Raw genomic sequence first — 17249 nt, 5'->3', positions numbered from 1 at the left:
TTTTTTAAATATATATAAAAGTATCTATTTTAAGGTTTAAGTATCGTTATCTTACACCTTCTGAAATGTCTATTTTAAAGTAAGTTTATTTTGGGTAGATTTTCAAGTGTTGATAAGATCATAAAAAAAATTTGCCAGATCAAAATCAGCGAACAAGTTATAGATTTCCCCATCTATCTAAACTAGTTGGGCACTTTGGCAGATAGATTTACCATCGGCTGATAATACTCCGTAGCTAGTGTCCTGATAGAGAGACACTGATTTACAACTTGGAAGGCAAAGCCAAACGATAAGGTTCTAAGGCACTATAAAAGACGAGGCCTCAACCGCATTTGAGTTTAGTGATCGCAGTGAGAATGAATCGTTTGCTATGGACTGCGGTGGCGCTGGTCGCCTTGAGTGCCTGCTGCCAGGGACATCCGGACATCGAATTCCCCTTCGGCCGGATCGTCAACGGCGTGAACACGACAATCGATAAGCACCCCTATCAAGTGTCGATCCAGACGATCAAGAGCGGCTCCCACTTCTGCGGCGGAAGTCTGATCGATTCGATCACCGTCGTGACCGCCGCCCACTGCATGCAGTCCTATGCAGCCAGCGAGATTCAGGTCCGTCTGGGATCCACGTACAGGAACTCCGGCGGTGAGGTGGTCAGCGTGAGGGCCTTCAAGTACCACGAGGGCTACAACAGCACGCTGATGATCAACGATGTGGCCATCATCAAGCTGAGCACTCCCGTTCGCCAGACCTCCCTGATCCGGGCCATCGAACTGGCAAAGGAGGAGCCCGTCAGTGGAGAAAAGGCCGTGGTTTCCGGCTGGGGCACCACCTGCTTCCTCTTGTGCTCCTCCCCGAATTACCTTTTAGAGGTGGAGGTGGAACTTCTGCATAAGAGGGACTGTGGCAGTAGCACCTATAATTACGGAGACTCGATCGGTGATACCATGGTCTGTGCCGCCGGCACCGACGTGAAGGCTGACGCCTGCCAGGGTGACTCCGGCGGTCCCCTGGTGTCCAACGGCCTGCTGGTCGGCATCGTGTCCTGGGGCAACGGATGCGCTTGGACCGGCTACCCGGGCGTCTATGCCAGTGTCAGCGAGCTCTGGCTGTGGATCGTTGAGAACAGTGCATCGTTGTAGACAGAATGAATAAATGGAAGAGTATTTTTAAAAGATCTGTTTATATGGGGGTAACACAGAACTCTCTTCGAACAAAAAACGATTGGAATTTGTATTTATACCAAGTTTTGTTAGAGGAGTTCCCTGTGACACCACCGATAAAGTGGTGTATTATCTAACTATTTTTCTCTACCACAAAAAAAGTATGACCGATTACAAGACATAACATACCTAAGTGAACTATAGAAATTTAAAAAGAAAGTTGTGAAAGCTGGAGTTCAAGAATTGAATTCAAGAAAAAGGCTCCATTCTACAATGTACATCCATATTTCACGTAGTAGCCACCTACAATCACAGCTGACTTATTTATCGATCAAAGGGGGTTACTATTTTTTTATTGGATTTTTGTGCTGATTAGATTACCTCTCTCTAAGTTAGTGCAAATCTTGCCATAGTAAAACAAAAATCCGTTTTATAAAATCTTGAAAGTAATTCAAGAACCCCGCCCTGTTGCTTCACAACTCGGTCTCCTGTCATCACGATTTTGGCTAGACAAACCACACCCAGGCGGAATTAAGAGCCAGGAGACCGCCTGCTCCCCAGTCCCGTCTAGACTGGAATTTTGATGAAAAATGTATTTAGATACTAGATAAAATTTAGTATACGACTGCGACAACGAGACATGGCCATGCAAATACGAACATAGAACATACGAACCGTTGGCCTGAAAAGCAATTCGTGTGGCTGCCCCTGCTGTCTATCCGCCCTCTTTGGTATTTTATTGCTTGGCTCGATCTTTGTTTTCATGGGGGCGTAACCACTGGTTGTTTTCTATAAAGCTGTTAAATACTTAAGTGTAATTTATGGCATGCGATATTATTCGGCTGTGTGTTGTCATGTTTGCCAAAAGTTTTACATATGCCAAACCCAAACTTAAACGACCGAGGATAAGCTCACACGGGTGGTGGGGGTTGTATGCCCAGGGATCTGGTGAGTAATATGCTGGGGCGCCAACAGACTTACACGAATTTCTTATGAAATTGTTGTGGCCACCATATGCCCGAGTGGCCAAAATGCCAAGTTTGTCAACTCCCACTTAGTGCACGATTCTTTGCATATTTTGGGGCTGTCTGCCTGTCTTTTGGGTGGCTGTTTTGGCTTGTTTTGCGTGAACAGGAGCCAGTCTATTATCACTTAATAAATGAACAAGTTATAGACAGCCAACGTCTCCTGCTCCTCCTGTTGCTGTCATGTCGTGGCATGTAAGGATTACGGGTCACCAGCACAGATTGACATGACTTGGCTTCACAAACGGACACTAAATAACAAAGTCAGATTTTAGAGATTATTTATCAATATTATAAGGGTGTCAAAATAAAATATAAACTGCTGTTGATTAATGAAAACAGATATAAGACTACAAAAATAAGTTAAATATAAGCTGATTGAATGACATTTAAATCAGGGACCGTAAATAACAGTTATTTGAGACTTTTATTTTAAAATGACTACTGTGATATTTTGTTTTAAACGTCAAAAATAACACTCTTTTTACTCTTGTCCACAAAGCATATGCATTTCAGCAAATCTGGAAAGCAAATTAACTGTTATTTGTCCATGTCTATAAAGTGCATAAAAACCAGTAAAATTGTTGATAAAAAATTGAACAAATCTCAGTAGGCCTTTTAAAATAAAAGTCTCAAATAACTGTTATTTACGGTCCCGGATTTAAATGGAATGGTAATTCTATAAATATAAATATTCTTTAAATTCTAAAGAAATTCATACTTTATTATTATTATTTTCTGTCTTATTTCATAAAATTAGCGCCTTAATCTGCAATTTTTCACCTAAATCCCCAACTAACCACAACATCCAATTCATTTTTCAGACGCACATCGTCTACCCCAGGCTCCTTTATATAGTGAGGCACCCAAACAACTTCACTTACCGTTCTTCGTATATCATATCGCCAACAAAACACCCAACTTTGAAAAATGCCAAAAATAGCTTACATTGTGCCCCGGCAATTGACCCATGCATCGTGATGTATAGACTGCAGCAACATCCTTTAATCCAAGTCGGTGGTTGGAGGAGCAGGGTGAGGATCCGGAGGTTATGCCATTGGGTTTCCTAGGTTATTTGGCAGTTATGACCCCGGCAGCCGGGCATCAAGCATCGTAGTCATCGAGACAGGTGTAAAATTATATGCCAGCCGTGTGGCATAGCACAAATCGCTGGTGTCCTGCCTGGATTTCCGTTACACCGGCAGTTACTCTATATGTGTGCGCTTCAATTTCAAAAGATAACAATTTTAATTACAACGTTTTGCGAAATATTGGCAACCGCAGCAGTCTGGGCACTCAGGCAGGTGGCCGCGCACACAGAATGAAATCCAACCAGAAAATCTCCGTAAATACAAGTTTAAATCTGGTGACTAAAATAGGGGGGGTTAAATTCAATACAGAAATAAGTCCAAGCTATATTCAAAAACGTATAAAGTTATTAAATGTATCGTTATTTTGGAAATGGATTATAAATCCCCTCCCACTCGGGTGAAAACTATAAGGAAGGAAGTATGCTAAACAAATTTGTACAAAAATCCCACCAAAAACCAAATCCTGTATCCGCCACTGGAAAGTATATTATAAGGAATATATTACATTTTAAATATTTAACTAACAAGTCTTGAATCATATTCTTAAATTCTAAATATTTCCTAAAATATTTTTCTTACCCACTCAAAGGCACTTTAATCTTTATTGACGCCGTCAGAACTTGCATTTTCCTTATGCCGCTTGAAATTCTTTCAGTTTCACTCGATCAAAATTGAAAACGGCCAAACAGTGAAGCAATCAACGAGGCTGCATTTAAAATTAATCAGAGATGAAACTCAAATGAGGCGTGGTGGGGGAGGCGTAGTCTTGTGGCGTAGAACAAAAGCATCCAACTCCTGGACAGGTGGCAGTTCCAAACCATCGCTTCGCATCGTATCGGATCGCAGAGGCTACGAGCGGTGGCCTCTAGCCAACTGAACTGACAGACAGACAGCCTTATTATGAGCGCTTTTTAAGTATAAACATCTCGCATTCCCGTGTGTTTATGACATAATGACAGCCAACTCGTTCCCGGACGATACCCTCCCGTATTACACATACGCCACGTTGCCGCTGGCAGAGAGCAGCGCAGAGCAGACCAGTCTGCAGCCAAGTAACTTTCTGACAGTTATGAGGGGGATTCAAATGTAATCAGCCATTTTTAACTCTCGACCTCACATCGCCATTGCATCCGGCGAACAGGTTTACGACCCATTCAGCCAAGCCCCAAAACTCCTCGATTCGCGCGACGGGGGCCGTTCAAAGTGCCAGACAGCGGACTTAGTCGCATAAAAATTCAACCTCGGGCGAAGCCTCAACGTCACTTTTTGATTTCTTACTTTTTTTTCCCCCCGTCTTTATTCTGCATAATATAATAATAATTTATGCCCGTCTGGCTGAGTGGCAGATTAAGGGAGAAACTGTGTCAACTTGGCCTCTGATTGTGTCAGTATCGGGGCGGCTTAAAAAGTTTTGGTTAGTGAGCAAAAAAATCCAGACACCATTTTTTAAGCCTCATTATGCAAATCAGATATAAGGATTAAAGTTGAACAACAAACTGCTATATAATTAAACCTGAGGAATACGATCTATTAAGGATATTTCACAATCTATTTGGTTGCATATATGGACAGTTAAAAATTCTCAACCCTTCACTCTTTTAAAACCCACCAATCCTCCCCCATTAAAACCGAACCTACACTGTCATAATATTTTTTATAGTTTGTTTGCACTGGACTTTGCGGTGCATGTGTGTGTGGGTGTGTACAGTGTACACATATGACATCGTCAATCATATTTAAATTAATTAAGTTAAGTTAGCGTTGATATGAAGTCGGGGATTTTTACCCGTTTGGCTCTTGACTGAACGCAAATTGAATTAAGTTGATCGGAGTAAATACTGAGCTCGAAGTCAGGCCTGCCAATTAAGCCACGCCCATCTCATATTTAATTAATTAATTCACACGACCAACGCACATATTCGTACTTCCACACACACTCACAACCGGGTAAATATATGTATACGCATTTAAATGTCAAGCGAAAAAAGTTATTCAAGTGCTTGACAAACTTTAGAGTACAAACAACAACTAATTAAAAAAAAAAGAGGAGAGAATCGGCAATTTCAGCTTGCAACATGTTTAAGTGCCTGCAAGTAGCATTCCACCCACACAAATTATTTTGTATCACAAATAGTTGAGTGGTTGAACATTGAATTACAAATTGAAAAGGAAATTTAAAATATTTCTGACATTTAATTGCTGCACTTTAATTAAATTGATGTAGAATATAGGTATTTCTGGCAAATCTCTGTCTAATATTTCTAATTTTCATTTACCATCTAAAGATGGAATACCAATTAAATATTTCTTAAAGTTTGGTTGGATTTCTTACTACATTACATAATAATAAAAGGGGTGTAAACAAAAAAAAACATTATACTATTAAGTTAGGATCCCAAATTGTCTGGCAGCCATCCACAAACTGTAGTTTTCGTTTTCAAAATTTGTGTTTAGTGCGAGTGGGCAAACATTTTGAATGGGGCGAAGCCAAAGGCGAGTTTTTAGCTGCCGCAGAGTCAACCGGGCTCAGCCACTCATTACTCATTTGCCATAAACTTTCGCCGACTTTTCATATTTTCCGAAATGCAGTCACATACACGGTGGCACACTCATTATGCGCTTTTCCAGGCCATATTGATTTTGCTCGAGCACTAAGTGCAAGTGGATCGGGGTGGACCAGAAACCAGAAAAGCGGAGGACCAGACAACAAATCGGTAGCTATAAATTCTGCACTTAAAAACTTTTCAACAGTTTTTGGTTGTTGTTATTTCTGCTTGAGGTTTTTGCACAATCATTTTTCCAGCGGGGTAGGTAGGCCATTTATGGTAATCCTTGTCGTAATTTTCCCTTTTTCGGCAGCCAGTATTTTTGGTTAAAATGTTATTTATTTTCTTATAATTTTTTGTTCGATTTTTCTTATCTGCCGAGTTTATTTGGCTTGACATACTTGTTACTCGGAAAAAAACGGGCGTGGTCTACATGTGTTTTTGGCCAAAGCCCCAGTCCTTCAACTCCCAGCACCCCCTCCACCATAAACCACCCATTCACCCACCCAGAGCCACAACAAGTGGCTGTAAAAGGCCTTGGAATTGTTCGGTTTCAAACGAATGAAGTTGAATGGGAAATGTTTCCACAGAAGTTTTCTCTCATTTTGTTTGCCTCGTTTTTTTTGTGTAACAACTTTTTGGTATTTCCCAAAGAGGGGACGACATTTTTCCCGAGGTCGCAAGGCGGTGAAGTGAACAAGTGTAGGGAATGATTGGGGTCAATGGTTCGTGAGTCTGCCAAAGCTTTGGCTAATTTTTCTCTCTTTGAGCTTACATCCATTTCGAATTCCCCATCATAAATATTTGAATGCATGCTCTTAAAGCAAAAAAATGGTCAAAAATCTATATTAAAATCATTATTAGTGTGGTGACTTTTTCAGGCAGGATATTTCCACTTGAATTTCTTGAATAACAATACTCTACAAAGAAAAACTAGATGTCAAATAGAATTTTTATTGTTTCCCAAACCATTTCATCACGTAATTTTTCTTCAACAATAATGTCGTACAGCACAAAATAAAAAACTAAAAATTTAAAAGGGCTCAACAGCAAACCAGAACAGCAAATGCACTTTCACCAATGGAAGCTGCACCGAACAGAGCTCAACATGCCGCAAAAACCTGAAACAAGGCAGCTGCCTGTTGAGAAAATTTTGCGTAAAAACTATTAACTTGTTTTGTTGGCAGCAGGCAGTGGCCCAAAGGACCGAGTTCCGGGGGACAGAAGGCGGCGAGGGCGCACATGTTATCATAATTGCAGAGTGCACTTGCAGCCATCGTGATGTATGCACGGCGAAAAACAGTTGGCGAGAACTTTAAATACGAAATAAACTTATAATAAAAAAGAACATATTTTTGGAACTAAATTATTTTATAAAAATCCATCTCATGTATCGTTTTTAACTTTTTTCAATGGCTTCTAAATAACATTTTTAATATTTAACGTTAAGGAAAATTGTTCTTCACTTAACTCAAAACCAAATTTAGAACAAATAAAATGTAACTTAAAAATGCTAACTTGAATTACTGAAACACTGTCATGTAATTTATAAAATCCATAATTTTGCTAGAGTTTTAGCTCGCTTGTTTTCTCCAGTGTACATACATATGCATAAGGAGCTCCCACCACACGTACGCATACTTGAAGAAGCTACTCAACATCTCCATACTATAAATGAGTAAGAGTCGGTTGTTTTGGGGGGGTGGTGGATGGGTGGTAAAGAGTGAAAGCCTGGCACGGCAGTGGGGCGAAAGTTTTATGTTTTTCTTGACTGAAAGTTTTGTTACCTTCTCGCTAGACATTACAGTTGTTGTTGCCTCTCGCACACCTCATCAACATTTTGGGAAAGTTTCACTTCAGTTCGGAGGGGGTTTTTCGCCCTGTTCCTCCTTTTTTTTTGCAGTACAAATTTTCAACGCTTAAGTGATTTTCGCTGTAGCGTACTTTCGGATGCCATTCACATGCGTTCAGATTTTTAAAGTGGCGGCAAAAGCGGCGTGGCGTTGGCGGTCAACACGCATTGCGGCATCAGTTCGCACACTCGCACACACTTTCAGGACTCTCAGGACTGGCTATACAGGACCCCGCTCAAAACAACCCCCACCCCCTCAACCGCCGCCCATTCTGTCTGCCCCTGTGGCGTGTGTCTGGCGTTAAATTGAAGGCGTTTAGCGTGGCAACCGAAGGACACTTAAATTGTTTTCGCTTTGCTACCGCTTTTCCCCCATTGCCGCTCGACGCTTTGGCTGTTTTGACGCTCTCGTTTTTCGTCGTTTTTCAGGAAAAATTCATAAAAAATGCATGGCCATATATTTTCCTGTTGCTCACACAAATTGCGCTATTATTTTTGTATGTCTGTATTGAGTTGACTATTAGGAGCGGCTTATACAAAAAGTTCCCTCTTCGGTTTGTTATTTTTCCCATGCTGTGCTGTGCGTTCATTTGGCTTATTTCACATGTGTGCAATGTGGGTATTTAGGCCAAACATTTCTTTTCTAATTCTGCGATGACGTCTGGTGTTCTTATTTATTTTCCATCAAGCGCTTAAATTTTAAATGATCTGCAGAAATCTTTTAAATTGGGACTTTTCTTAATGAATTTATGCTCAAAAATCACTTCTGGGTATTGAACATTTCCTGGAAATTATTTAGAAATATTTTCAGCTTTGGTGTTGATTTGCTCAAAATAAATTTTGACTTGCTTTTCGAAGAATTTGTATTTTATAGATTTTTTGGAGTTTTTAAATGACACTTAAGTTTGTTAAAGAGAACAGACTTAAATCTGGAAAACACCATTCCTTCGTTTTTAAGACCCCAGACCCAAAGGCTCTATTGTGAAGCTCCGCAGGTCGAAGGCTTTTTGTAAATGGATATGATGCGAAAATCGCATTCAGCAATGGCTGCTCACTCGGGACACATGGGAATTCCGTGGATTGGGCCTAAAAGAGAGTGCCAAGTTGACGGATTTAAAATAAGAAGGCGCTATGCGGACAAATCTAAGGAAAAATCGTAACCAAGAAAAAAAGAACAAGGCTAAAATCTTAACAGGAAGACCGAAAACAAATTGTAGCGGAAACTCAGCAAACACAATAAATGTTTAATAAGCCAAAACGACTAAACAAGAAAAGGCAAAGAAAAGATAGTCACAGCCAGTCGGAAAAGAAAGCAAAAGCGAAGCTGATGGAGCTGTCTGGAAAATGGAAAAGCGGCCGAGGGTGTGTGTACGTTTTGTAGCGGAAACTTAAGCGGAAGCTTCACGAACAAAAACAATGGCTGTTGGGAAAAAGGCGGGGAAATGGGAAATTGTGTAGCAGGGGTATATTTATGCTATTTCAAACAAATTCCTGGAGACACTTTGCCGACATTTAAATTATGTGATGAGCGGGTAGCACAGGGGAAGGAAAACTACCAGCTACGAACTGAAACAATGCTGATGAGTTTCACTCAAGCCGCTAAGTGGGTCGCTTGAAAAAAGACATCAACTTCACGAAGTGTATGGTACTCAAAAAGTTTCCCTCGAAGGCAAGTGGAGTTTAAGGCTTATGGGTATATCCTCTCACCTCTCATAGTTTTAATTACTTTAAAGACAAGAAATTTAAGCTGTAAAAATTAAAGAGGTATTGGTAATTCGCGCTTTAAATTCGGCTTTAAAATACTACGATTTTTAGAGAAAATTTCTTGGTAATTTTATTGTTTTGGTTTTTATACATAACTAAATAACATTTAAGAAAATCCTTTAACGTTTAATTTGTATTGTGAACTTCCCTTTTTCTTTTACCTAACTGATTTTCATTGTCTTTAGAGGTCAGGGCAACCGGTCATCCCAAAGTAATTAAATTATGAATCCAATACTGATTTCATTAGCATTCGAAAGTGTCGCCCGGCCAACGAGACCCATTTGAATTCGCTCCAGGACAAATTCAAGTATCCTTCGTCCTGTCCGCTGGACGAACAATGAAGTATCGCCCCCAAACATTCACATTTCCATCCGCTGACCTAGCCCAATAAACACTTAATCAGACCCACTGATGAACGCCCAAAAAAAGGAAAAAAGAAGTGAAATGGGTGGGAAATCAAGCGAAGAAGATAGGCGAAAAGTCAGTAAGCTGAAAATGAAATGAAACGCATAAGAATCGATTCGATTAGTGAAATGAAATTTACGCCAAAATAAATTTGCACGACTTACCGACTTGGCGCGCCTAAGTGTATGCCATATATTTTTCCTCTCTCATTTTTTCCGACACTTTTCCGCCCGATATTGTTGTTGTTCTGGGCATGTCATGGTGTTGCCGGTTTTTCTTGTCGTTGTCGTTGTTTTTGTCTGTTGTCGCCGGCGTCGTCATTGTCTCTAAACTTTTGTACGTTCATTAATCTTGTGAAGCGTTTTCACTGTTGCTCGTGTATATGTGTGTGTATGTTTATATTGGTTTGTGCTTGTTCCAGCTTGGCATGTCCTTCCACCCCGTCTCACCACCCACTTGCCACCCCCTTTCCACCCCCAACCCCCCGAAACTGAGTTTGTTTGCCTGTTGTGCCGCTTGTTTCCTTCCGCTCCTCAACCCACCCCATCCACTTCGTCCTTGCCGACATTCTCGTCCTTGTTCGGGACACTTGTGCGACAGTTGTTGCATGATAAGGTTTAATCTATTTAATTGTAATTGATATTTTCGCAAGATACGACAACTCTGCCTTTCTTTTCCACTCGCATTATTTTTTTGTTGTTCTCTGCGCTCCCCTTACACCCATTTATAAACCAAATGAGGCGCCTACAACGACGATAAGGATATAATCTGAATGTTGTTGCTGGCAACTTGTTGGCAACACTTGAGCTTTCGCCAGCTATCGGGGCTAAATCATAATTTATAAAGTGCCACGAAATGAAGTGAGCCAGAGAAAAAGAAAGCAATTCTGGTGAAACAGAGAATGTACTGGATTATGAATTAAATGAGTTATTAAATGTAGAAGATTTTTTCTCTGTATCATTCCGTCAATTAGTAAATGCTTTGAGCTTAAAAGAGACTGAACTATGTGGGGAAGAGACCAACATTTTTGCAAATGAAATACACTCGGGCTAGAAGCATCAAATATTCTTACTAATATGAGAAAAAATGGCAAATGGGTAAGAAATGTTGGCATGTATTTTAAGGACTTGAGGGTTTTTTTCATAATAATATTATTATGATAGTACCTATTAAGTGCTAGTTTCCAGCACTTGTTTTATACATTTAAACAAACTTTATTTATTTAGTTCTAAAAACTTTAATCCCAACTTTAAAAGGGGCTTTAATAGCCAATTAAGCAGGGTTACCGGTTTACTTGTAAATATTCCCAAAATAACTTTTATGTAGGGGCAGGGGGAAAATAGCTTCCTCCACCGGAAGAGGGAATTTTCACTTACACTTCCTTACTGACTTTGAGCCCCCTCACCTTTTATTGCCACCTGCTTAGACATTAACGCTCTATCAAGGCAAAATTTCTCCACCTGCTGCCAAAGAGAAAGCCCCCCCAAAAACAGTTTAGATAACCAGACGCATTGCTCACATCGATATTATTTATGCATGAGAAGTTCACAGCGAAGAAGGGAAAGGCATTTTCCACACACAACACTGTAAATTTAAACGAATGACGGCGGGCGATGTGAAGTGGATGGGATTTTCTTCATTTTCCCCCGCCTACCAATCACTGCAAGGATAATAATTGTTGTTGCCTACTTGGCACACAGTCACCCTGCTCCTGCCCCTGCCCCCTGCCACGCCCCTCCGCCTCTGTCATCCTCGGCTCTTGACTTTGGCTTCCTGTTTGAGCTTTTGTTTTTATTGCTTCATTTTCGATTATCGAGCAATGCACTTATCGCTGCTGAAGCGCTCGCCCATTGTCAACGTCTTCGATCTTTGTCAGTCGAAGGATAAGAGGTGGGCGGAAAAAGGCAGGGGGAGTGGCAAGTGAAGCTCAATCACGCTATTGTTGTTGTTGTTGTTTCGCCCGCCTCATCTGTCTCTGTAATTGTTGCTTGTTGATTTCAGTCGCGAGTGCTTTTCCTCCGGTCCTTTCATTCTCCCGATTTTATACTTATTTATCTAGATATATACAAAAATATATACATTTATAGCGAGCGGCACGCGAAGTCAGACATTTTCTGGCTGTCTAGGCCGAGTCCTTCGTTTCGTGCTCTCCTCCAAGGATTCAAGTGGCAAATGGCAACTTGGCCAGCGTGTCAAGCACTCCGTGCTGTCCTTCCACTCCGGCCATTGCACTTGTGCAGTTCGCGAACAGAGGGCCTTGTTTTGGCCAGCTAAAAGCGGAATGAACTTGAATGCAGAGTGCACAGCAACAAAAAATTTGACAATAAATAAAGTATGCTAAATATAAAAGAAAGCAGATTTACGAGTTTATAAAAATAGAAAGTTATCAATATTTTCTTCATGAGGGAAATACACTTAACATTTATTTTGTTTATAAAAGATACAGATTTAAATATTCTGAAATATATTATACCTATACTAGTGATTTAAGATAGTAAATATCTGTTGATACTGAAGATCTAAAGTCTAACCTCCCAAAACTCCAACAGTCTATAGCCTTCGTATCGAAAAATGCATATTACTTTCCTATACAAATTATACTTTTATTAATAAAGATTTATATGTTTTTGTCAAAGCGATTTTCGCTTAGAAAAATTAGATGAAATATTAAAAAAAAGAATGTGACTTTAACAATAATAATAATATTAATAATAAGAACAATAATTGTAATAAATATAGATTTATGTAATATTACTTTTTTAATATTAACTCTAAAAATTGGTAAACAATATTTGGGATGACTGAGGCCCCCAAGCTGTTAGCTAACACGCAAATCAACCAAATGAGTTAAGTAGTTTTCTGTCTTTGACTAATTTTTTTCATTTATTCTGACAAGCGAGGTCAATCCACCATTTAAGAGTTTTTCATTGTATATTGATTCGTTGACCATTTGGGATTTGCCTTCCCTTCGGCTATCGGTCATGCAGCATCGGCTTTTGTCCTTGTTTTAATCAGCACAGGACCATCCGACATGGGCCAGTTGGTGTGGCCTTTGATCAGATGGCAGATGGTAGATAGAGGTTTGCCCCCTGACTTCAAACCCGTGGCTGACAGGCCCGTGTGCCCATTTAGCAGCGTCATCCACTCACCAATTTTGTCACTAATTTAACTCTTCCGCTGCCACTTAGTCGCTTTTCACTGTAACTAACTAAGTCCCAATCTGGCGCTCCACCTCCGCCAACTTAACCAAAACCTAGCGAAACCTACCGAAACCTGGCCAAATGCAGAGCAACGTGTACCAATTGTGCAGTGGCAGCGGCAGTAGTAGTAGCGAAAAAGAGCAACAACGGCCGAAAATCGCAGATGGGGAAAAATCGTGGGCCTAGGAACGGGGGAAAACTCGGAAAACTGGCAGCAGAAGCGGTGGCGTTGAAAAATGTTCGGCTGGCATTGGCCGAAAAAGTTTTGTGCGCTCACACAAAATGCACGACAAATGCCAAAAGCTTCTGCTTGTCGAATGCAGGACTCAAAGCCAGTCGTCCTGGCAGCCTCACAGGATCCTTGCCCCTGCTCCCCTTCCCCTCGCCCCCCTATAACCCAACATATCCCATGTCTGTCCTGTTCGGTTTTAGTTCTTTTGTTTTAGTTAGGTCGAGCGCCATTTTCTAGCAATTTTTACTTTTTAATTGACATTTGTTTTGTTTATGTGTTGGTATTATGGAACTGCACATACACATATACAGTCGAAAATACGTGCAATGCCCTTTGTATTGGTGAGCACTTTACGACCGGCGGCAGACATTTTTGTAATTATAGCGCGAAATTGATTTGATTTTTGAGTTTAATAAGTATTGACAGGATTTTTAATGAAGTGGGCAGGCTCGTGTGTGTGTGATGCCACGCCCCCTCTTGTGGGCGAACGTGCCCAAGTAAGTGTTTGCATTTGTGGGCCGTGTGCACAAATCAGCCCAAAGTATGCCACATTAAAATGTAATTGAATAATTTTATGCAAAGCGCTTGTAAAAGTCATTGGCTCCATGAGAGTGTGGGTTTCGCCCCACAGGATTTTCATTCCATTGTTGGCGGCTATTAAACTGATGCTATCGCAAAATATTAAAGTGAGGAGAGAGTTATTTCCCCAAAGGAAAAACATTTGAAATATAAAATTTAATTTTTCAAGCTTGTTTCTCGTTTTTTATCTATTTTCTAATTGGCAATTTCAGTTCTCCGCGTAATTTGAATTATTCATTGGGAATTTAATTAATTTGTTTGCAAATACAGTGGAATACATAATGCAGGTAACATATTTAATTTGCATGTGTTTTTAGTAAACAAAAAGTACGAGTTTTCATTTGGAGACCCCAAAATTGTTACCTTTATAACCCCTTTTTTTACTAAACAGATAAAACCATTTTTATTTGTTTAATACTTTTATTGACGCAGCTATAATTGCAAGTTTCATGTGTATTCTCTCCTCTTTTCCAATTATTTAACAACATTTCAATTGAAGCACCATTAAGTAGCGTAAAATCACTAAAAGCAATAATACACATTTAAGAACCAATTTAAATATTTAATGTGAGTTTAAAATGTTCAAGTAGTGTTTGTTTGAGTCGGGGCTTCATTTAAATTATTCTCCCAGAGAGTTGGAGATATTTTATTCATAAATTGTTTAATTTAATTTTGGGGAAACGAAGCCCCAGTTGTGCTAGTTGTGTTTTTGGCTCGATCTAAGCCAATGTCCTGCGAGTCCTGCGAGGGACAGTGGGGAATGGTCAGCTGGCAGCCCGACATAAATTTGCAAATCGACAAATATGTCATGCTCAATACAATGCGGTGTTTGGGGGGCGTGTGTGTAGGTGGCATTGGTGTGTTTTTGATGGACAATGTTTGCTTATCGCTCCACAGGCTACGTCACTGACCCGAATGGGTTGTTCCAACCCCTTTACCCCCTTTGTCCTAAAACCCCCTTTTGGGGGCACGTGACTGACGCCTTGGTTCCAGTTTCCAATCCCAATCCCAGCCTTATTTCGGCCCAAAACCCACTGTCCTGTGCGCCTAAATGTATGCAAGATAGCATCTGTTTTCGTCGTGTTACCGACTTACACATGTAAGTCACTCATATTTGAGTGCGACAGTGTGTGTGCGTGTGTGCCTGTGTGTGACTAAGCGCCTACATTCATTACACATGTATGCGTATTAGGCGCAAATATTGAGGCTTTACTTAAACAGCATTAAGTCGAAATTAACATGTCTAAGCCAGGCCAAAAGGACCTTGGCAGGCGCATCCATGAATAGCAGATAGTTTGCCCACCTTTCCATTTCAGCCGAATTTCATCTATAAATTGTGAGTTCAAATAAGTGAAGCAAAGTCCACACAGATAAAAAGTAAAACCTACTATTTTTGGGCTTTACTCAAAAATAAAAAAAAAGCACCAAACGAAATTGTAAAAGTGGAAGAGCCAAGCTCAAGCTTTCTCCGCAGCGTCACAAAATAAATGGAAAAATAAACGCAATAAATAAATAAAATTTCACGTGTCCCACACGTTGTGTACTAAAAAATGTGCCAAAAATTTGAAGTTCAGCTGCTAAATACGAGTGACTCAAAGCTTCCCGATGACCCATTGAGTGAGCTTTGAAGAGAACTAAGATACAGGCATTCGGGGAGCACTCTCTTAAGTGGTGAAAAAGTGTGATAAGGACTCGTGTTTGAGCCACAGAGAATCTCTAGGAAATTGGAGTGATTAAACGAGGATAAGTTGGCAAAACTTAAGAGCAATTGTCGAGTGAGTTCAAGTCCGTAACATCCATTCTCTTACTTATTTTTGAGTTTATTAAAAAACGCTTTTCACAGTCTAAGAGCACTCGTCACATTTTTACTGAGTTTTAGTTAACATTTCAACTCAAAGAGTAAATTTTTAAATTGAGTGAGTTAATATTAAGTTTTCTGTTAAGCCGGGAGTGAAACTCAATTTACAGATATAAAACTGCGGAAATAATATAAAATACTATTTAGAAAAATTATTAAGAAACTCCAAGAATTAATCTATAATTGAAATGTCAATAATTGGTACATTTACACAAATGTTATCCATTAACACAAAACAATGATGTATTATTTACACACAAAACAATTTTCTATTTGAACAAAGCAAATACATCTCAGGTGTTTGTAAGTCTAATTAAATCATGGATTTTGGTAGTGCAAATTCAATCCTCCAGGGCGATAAGCTTTTGGAATTCGTTCAGGAACCATCTAAGCAAAACATGCATCAGATGAACATCGTGGCAAATGAACTGTAGAAATTCGGATAGCTTGTTGGCTAAAACCTGATTTGGGCTTCTCATGGCGTTATTATCCAACTGAAATAGACGTTTGTTTGTGATTAGACATTTGCCTAATAAGCTGAAATGTGTTCAGTACATGGAAGCCAACAATACATTGAAATTTCAGGCAATCAGAGTTTTGTATAATTTTTGCAAGCCTTAAAAAAGAATCTCTTAAAAAGTCTATAGGTTTTTATTTTTCTATTTTCTTTAAAAAATATAATTATTTCACAGAACTAGTTAGTTTCACAACTGAATGGATGCAATCAAAACAATTTACAATTACCGAAAACTGTGAATTTATTTTATACAATTCTCGCCCAGAGCATTAAATGCACAAAAGATTCAAACCAAGACTGAGGTTGTCTTTCGTGCAAGTTGGTATATTTATAAAAAGCGTTGCCCCTTTGGGCAATTCAGACTTTTACGAGCAGCTGCTACCTAGAAAATTGTCGTCAAAACGAATTGGTCTTAATTTTTCGAAGGTTGATGAGCAAAAACAACACTTGCAATTTGGTACTTCATACAAATTGACTAAACTGGGAGACCGCAAATTGCTAAAATATTTACACATATATCCGACATATTTAAGTCACCCTTTGGCCATCGATTATTTGCTGGCCAAAATGCGGAAAATGCCACAAATTCTTGAAATAAATGCGGTCGGCTCTGCGACGGCAGATATTCAGATAAATGGATTCCAGGGAACGTAACTGTTATAAGTTTTATTTTAAAAATCACACTTTAACAGTTATTTTCTGATTTGTAAAGTAAAACTCAAAGAATAACTGTTATTTTTTGAGTTTTATAATAAAAGTTGACAAATAACAGTTATTCGTCGTGATCAAAAATAAAACTCAAACTTGATTTATGGCGATTTTGTGGGTAAACAAAATTTTAAAAAAATATAGGTATAAAATATGTGCGGTTGCCTTTTTTAACAAATTTTTAGTAAGTTATAAAAAGCACGGGTATCATGTTTTTTTTAATTATTTCATTTTTTCAAAAATGTCAAGGGAATAACTGTTATTCATAAAAATCAAAAAATAACAGTTATTTTTTGAGTTTTATTATAAAAA

At 39.4% G+C, this 17249-nt stretch overlaps 1 protein-coding gene and 1 long non-coding RNA gene across 2 annotated transcripts; one reads left to right on the top strand and one right to left on the bottom strand.

Moving 5' to 3' along the window:
* The first annotated feature begins 356 nt into the window (after positions 1-356).
* On the top strand, positions 357-1172 carry LOC108055391 (trypsin-like). The gene has a single exon (XM_017138708.3). It carries the CDS (start codon positions 357-359, stop codon positions 1137-1139), a length of 783 nt encoding a protein of 260 aa, XP_016994197.2. The 3' UTR covers positions 1140-1172.
* Positions 1173-15956: 14784 nt separating this feature from the next.
* On the bottom strand, positions 15957-16533 carry LOC108055414 (uncharacterized). The gene is made up of 2 exons (XR_001769822.3): positions 16457-16533; positions 15957-16206 (listed from the first exon to the last, which is right to left on the bottom strand). It is a non-coding gene; the product is annotated as an uncharacterized lncRNA (long non-coding RNA).
* Between the last annotated feature and the right edge of the window lie 716 nt (positions 16534-17249).

This window comes from Drosophila takahashii, chromosome 2L, assembly GCF_030179915.1.
Source record: "Drosophila takahashii strain IR98-3 E-12201 chromosome 2L, DtakHiC1v2, whole genome shotgun sequence".
In the NCBI taxonomy this organism is placed as follows: Eukaryota; Metazoa; Arthropoda; class Insecta; order Diptera; family Drosophilidae; genus Drosophila; species Drosophila takahashii.
Note: the sequence above shows the minus strand (reverse complement) of the source record. Positions and strands in the feature narration are given on the sequence as shown.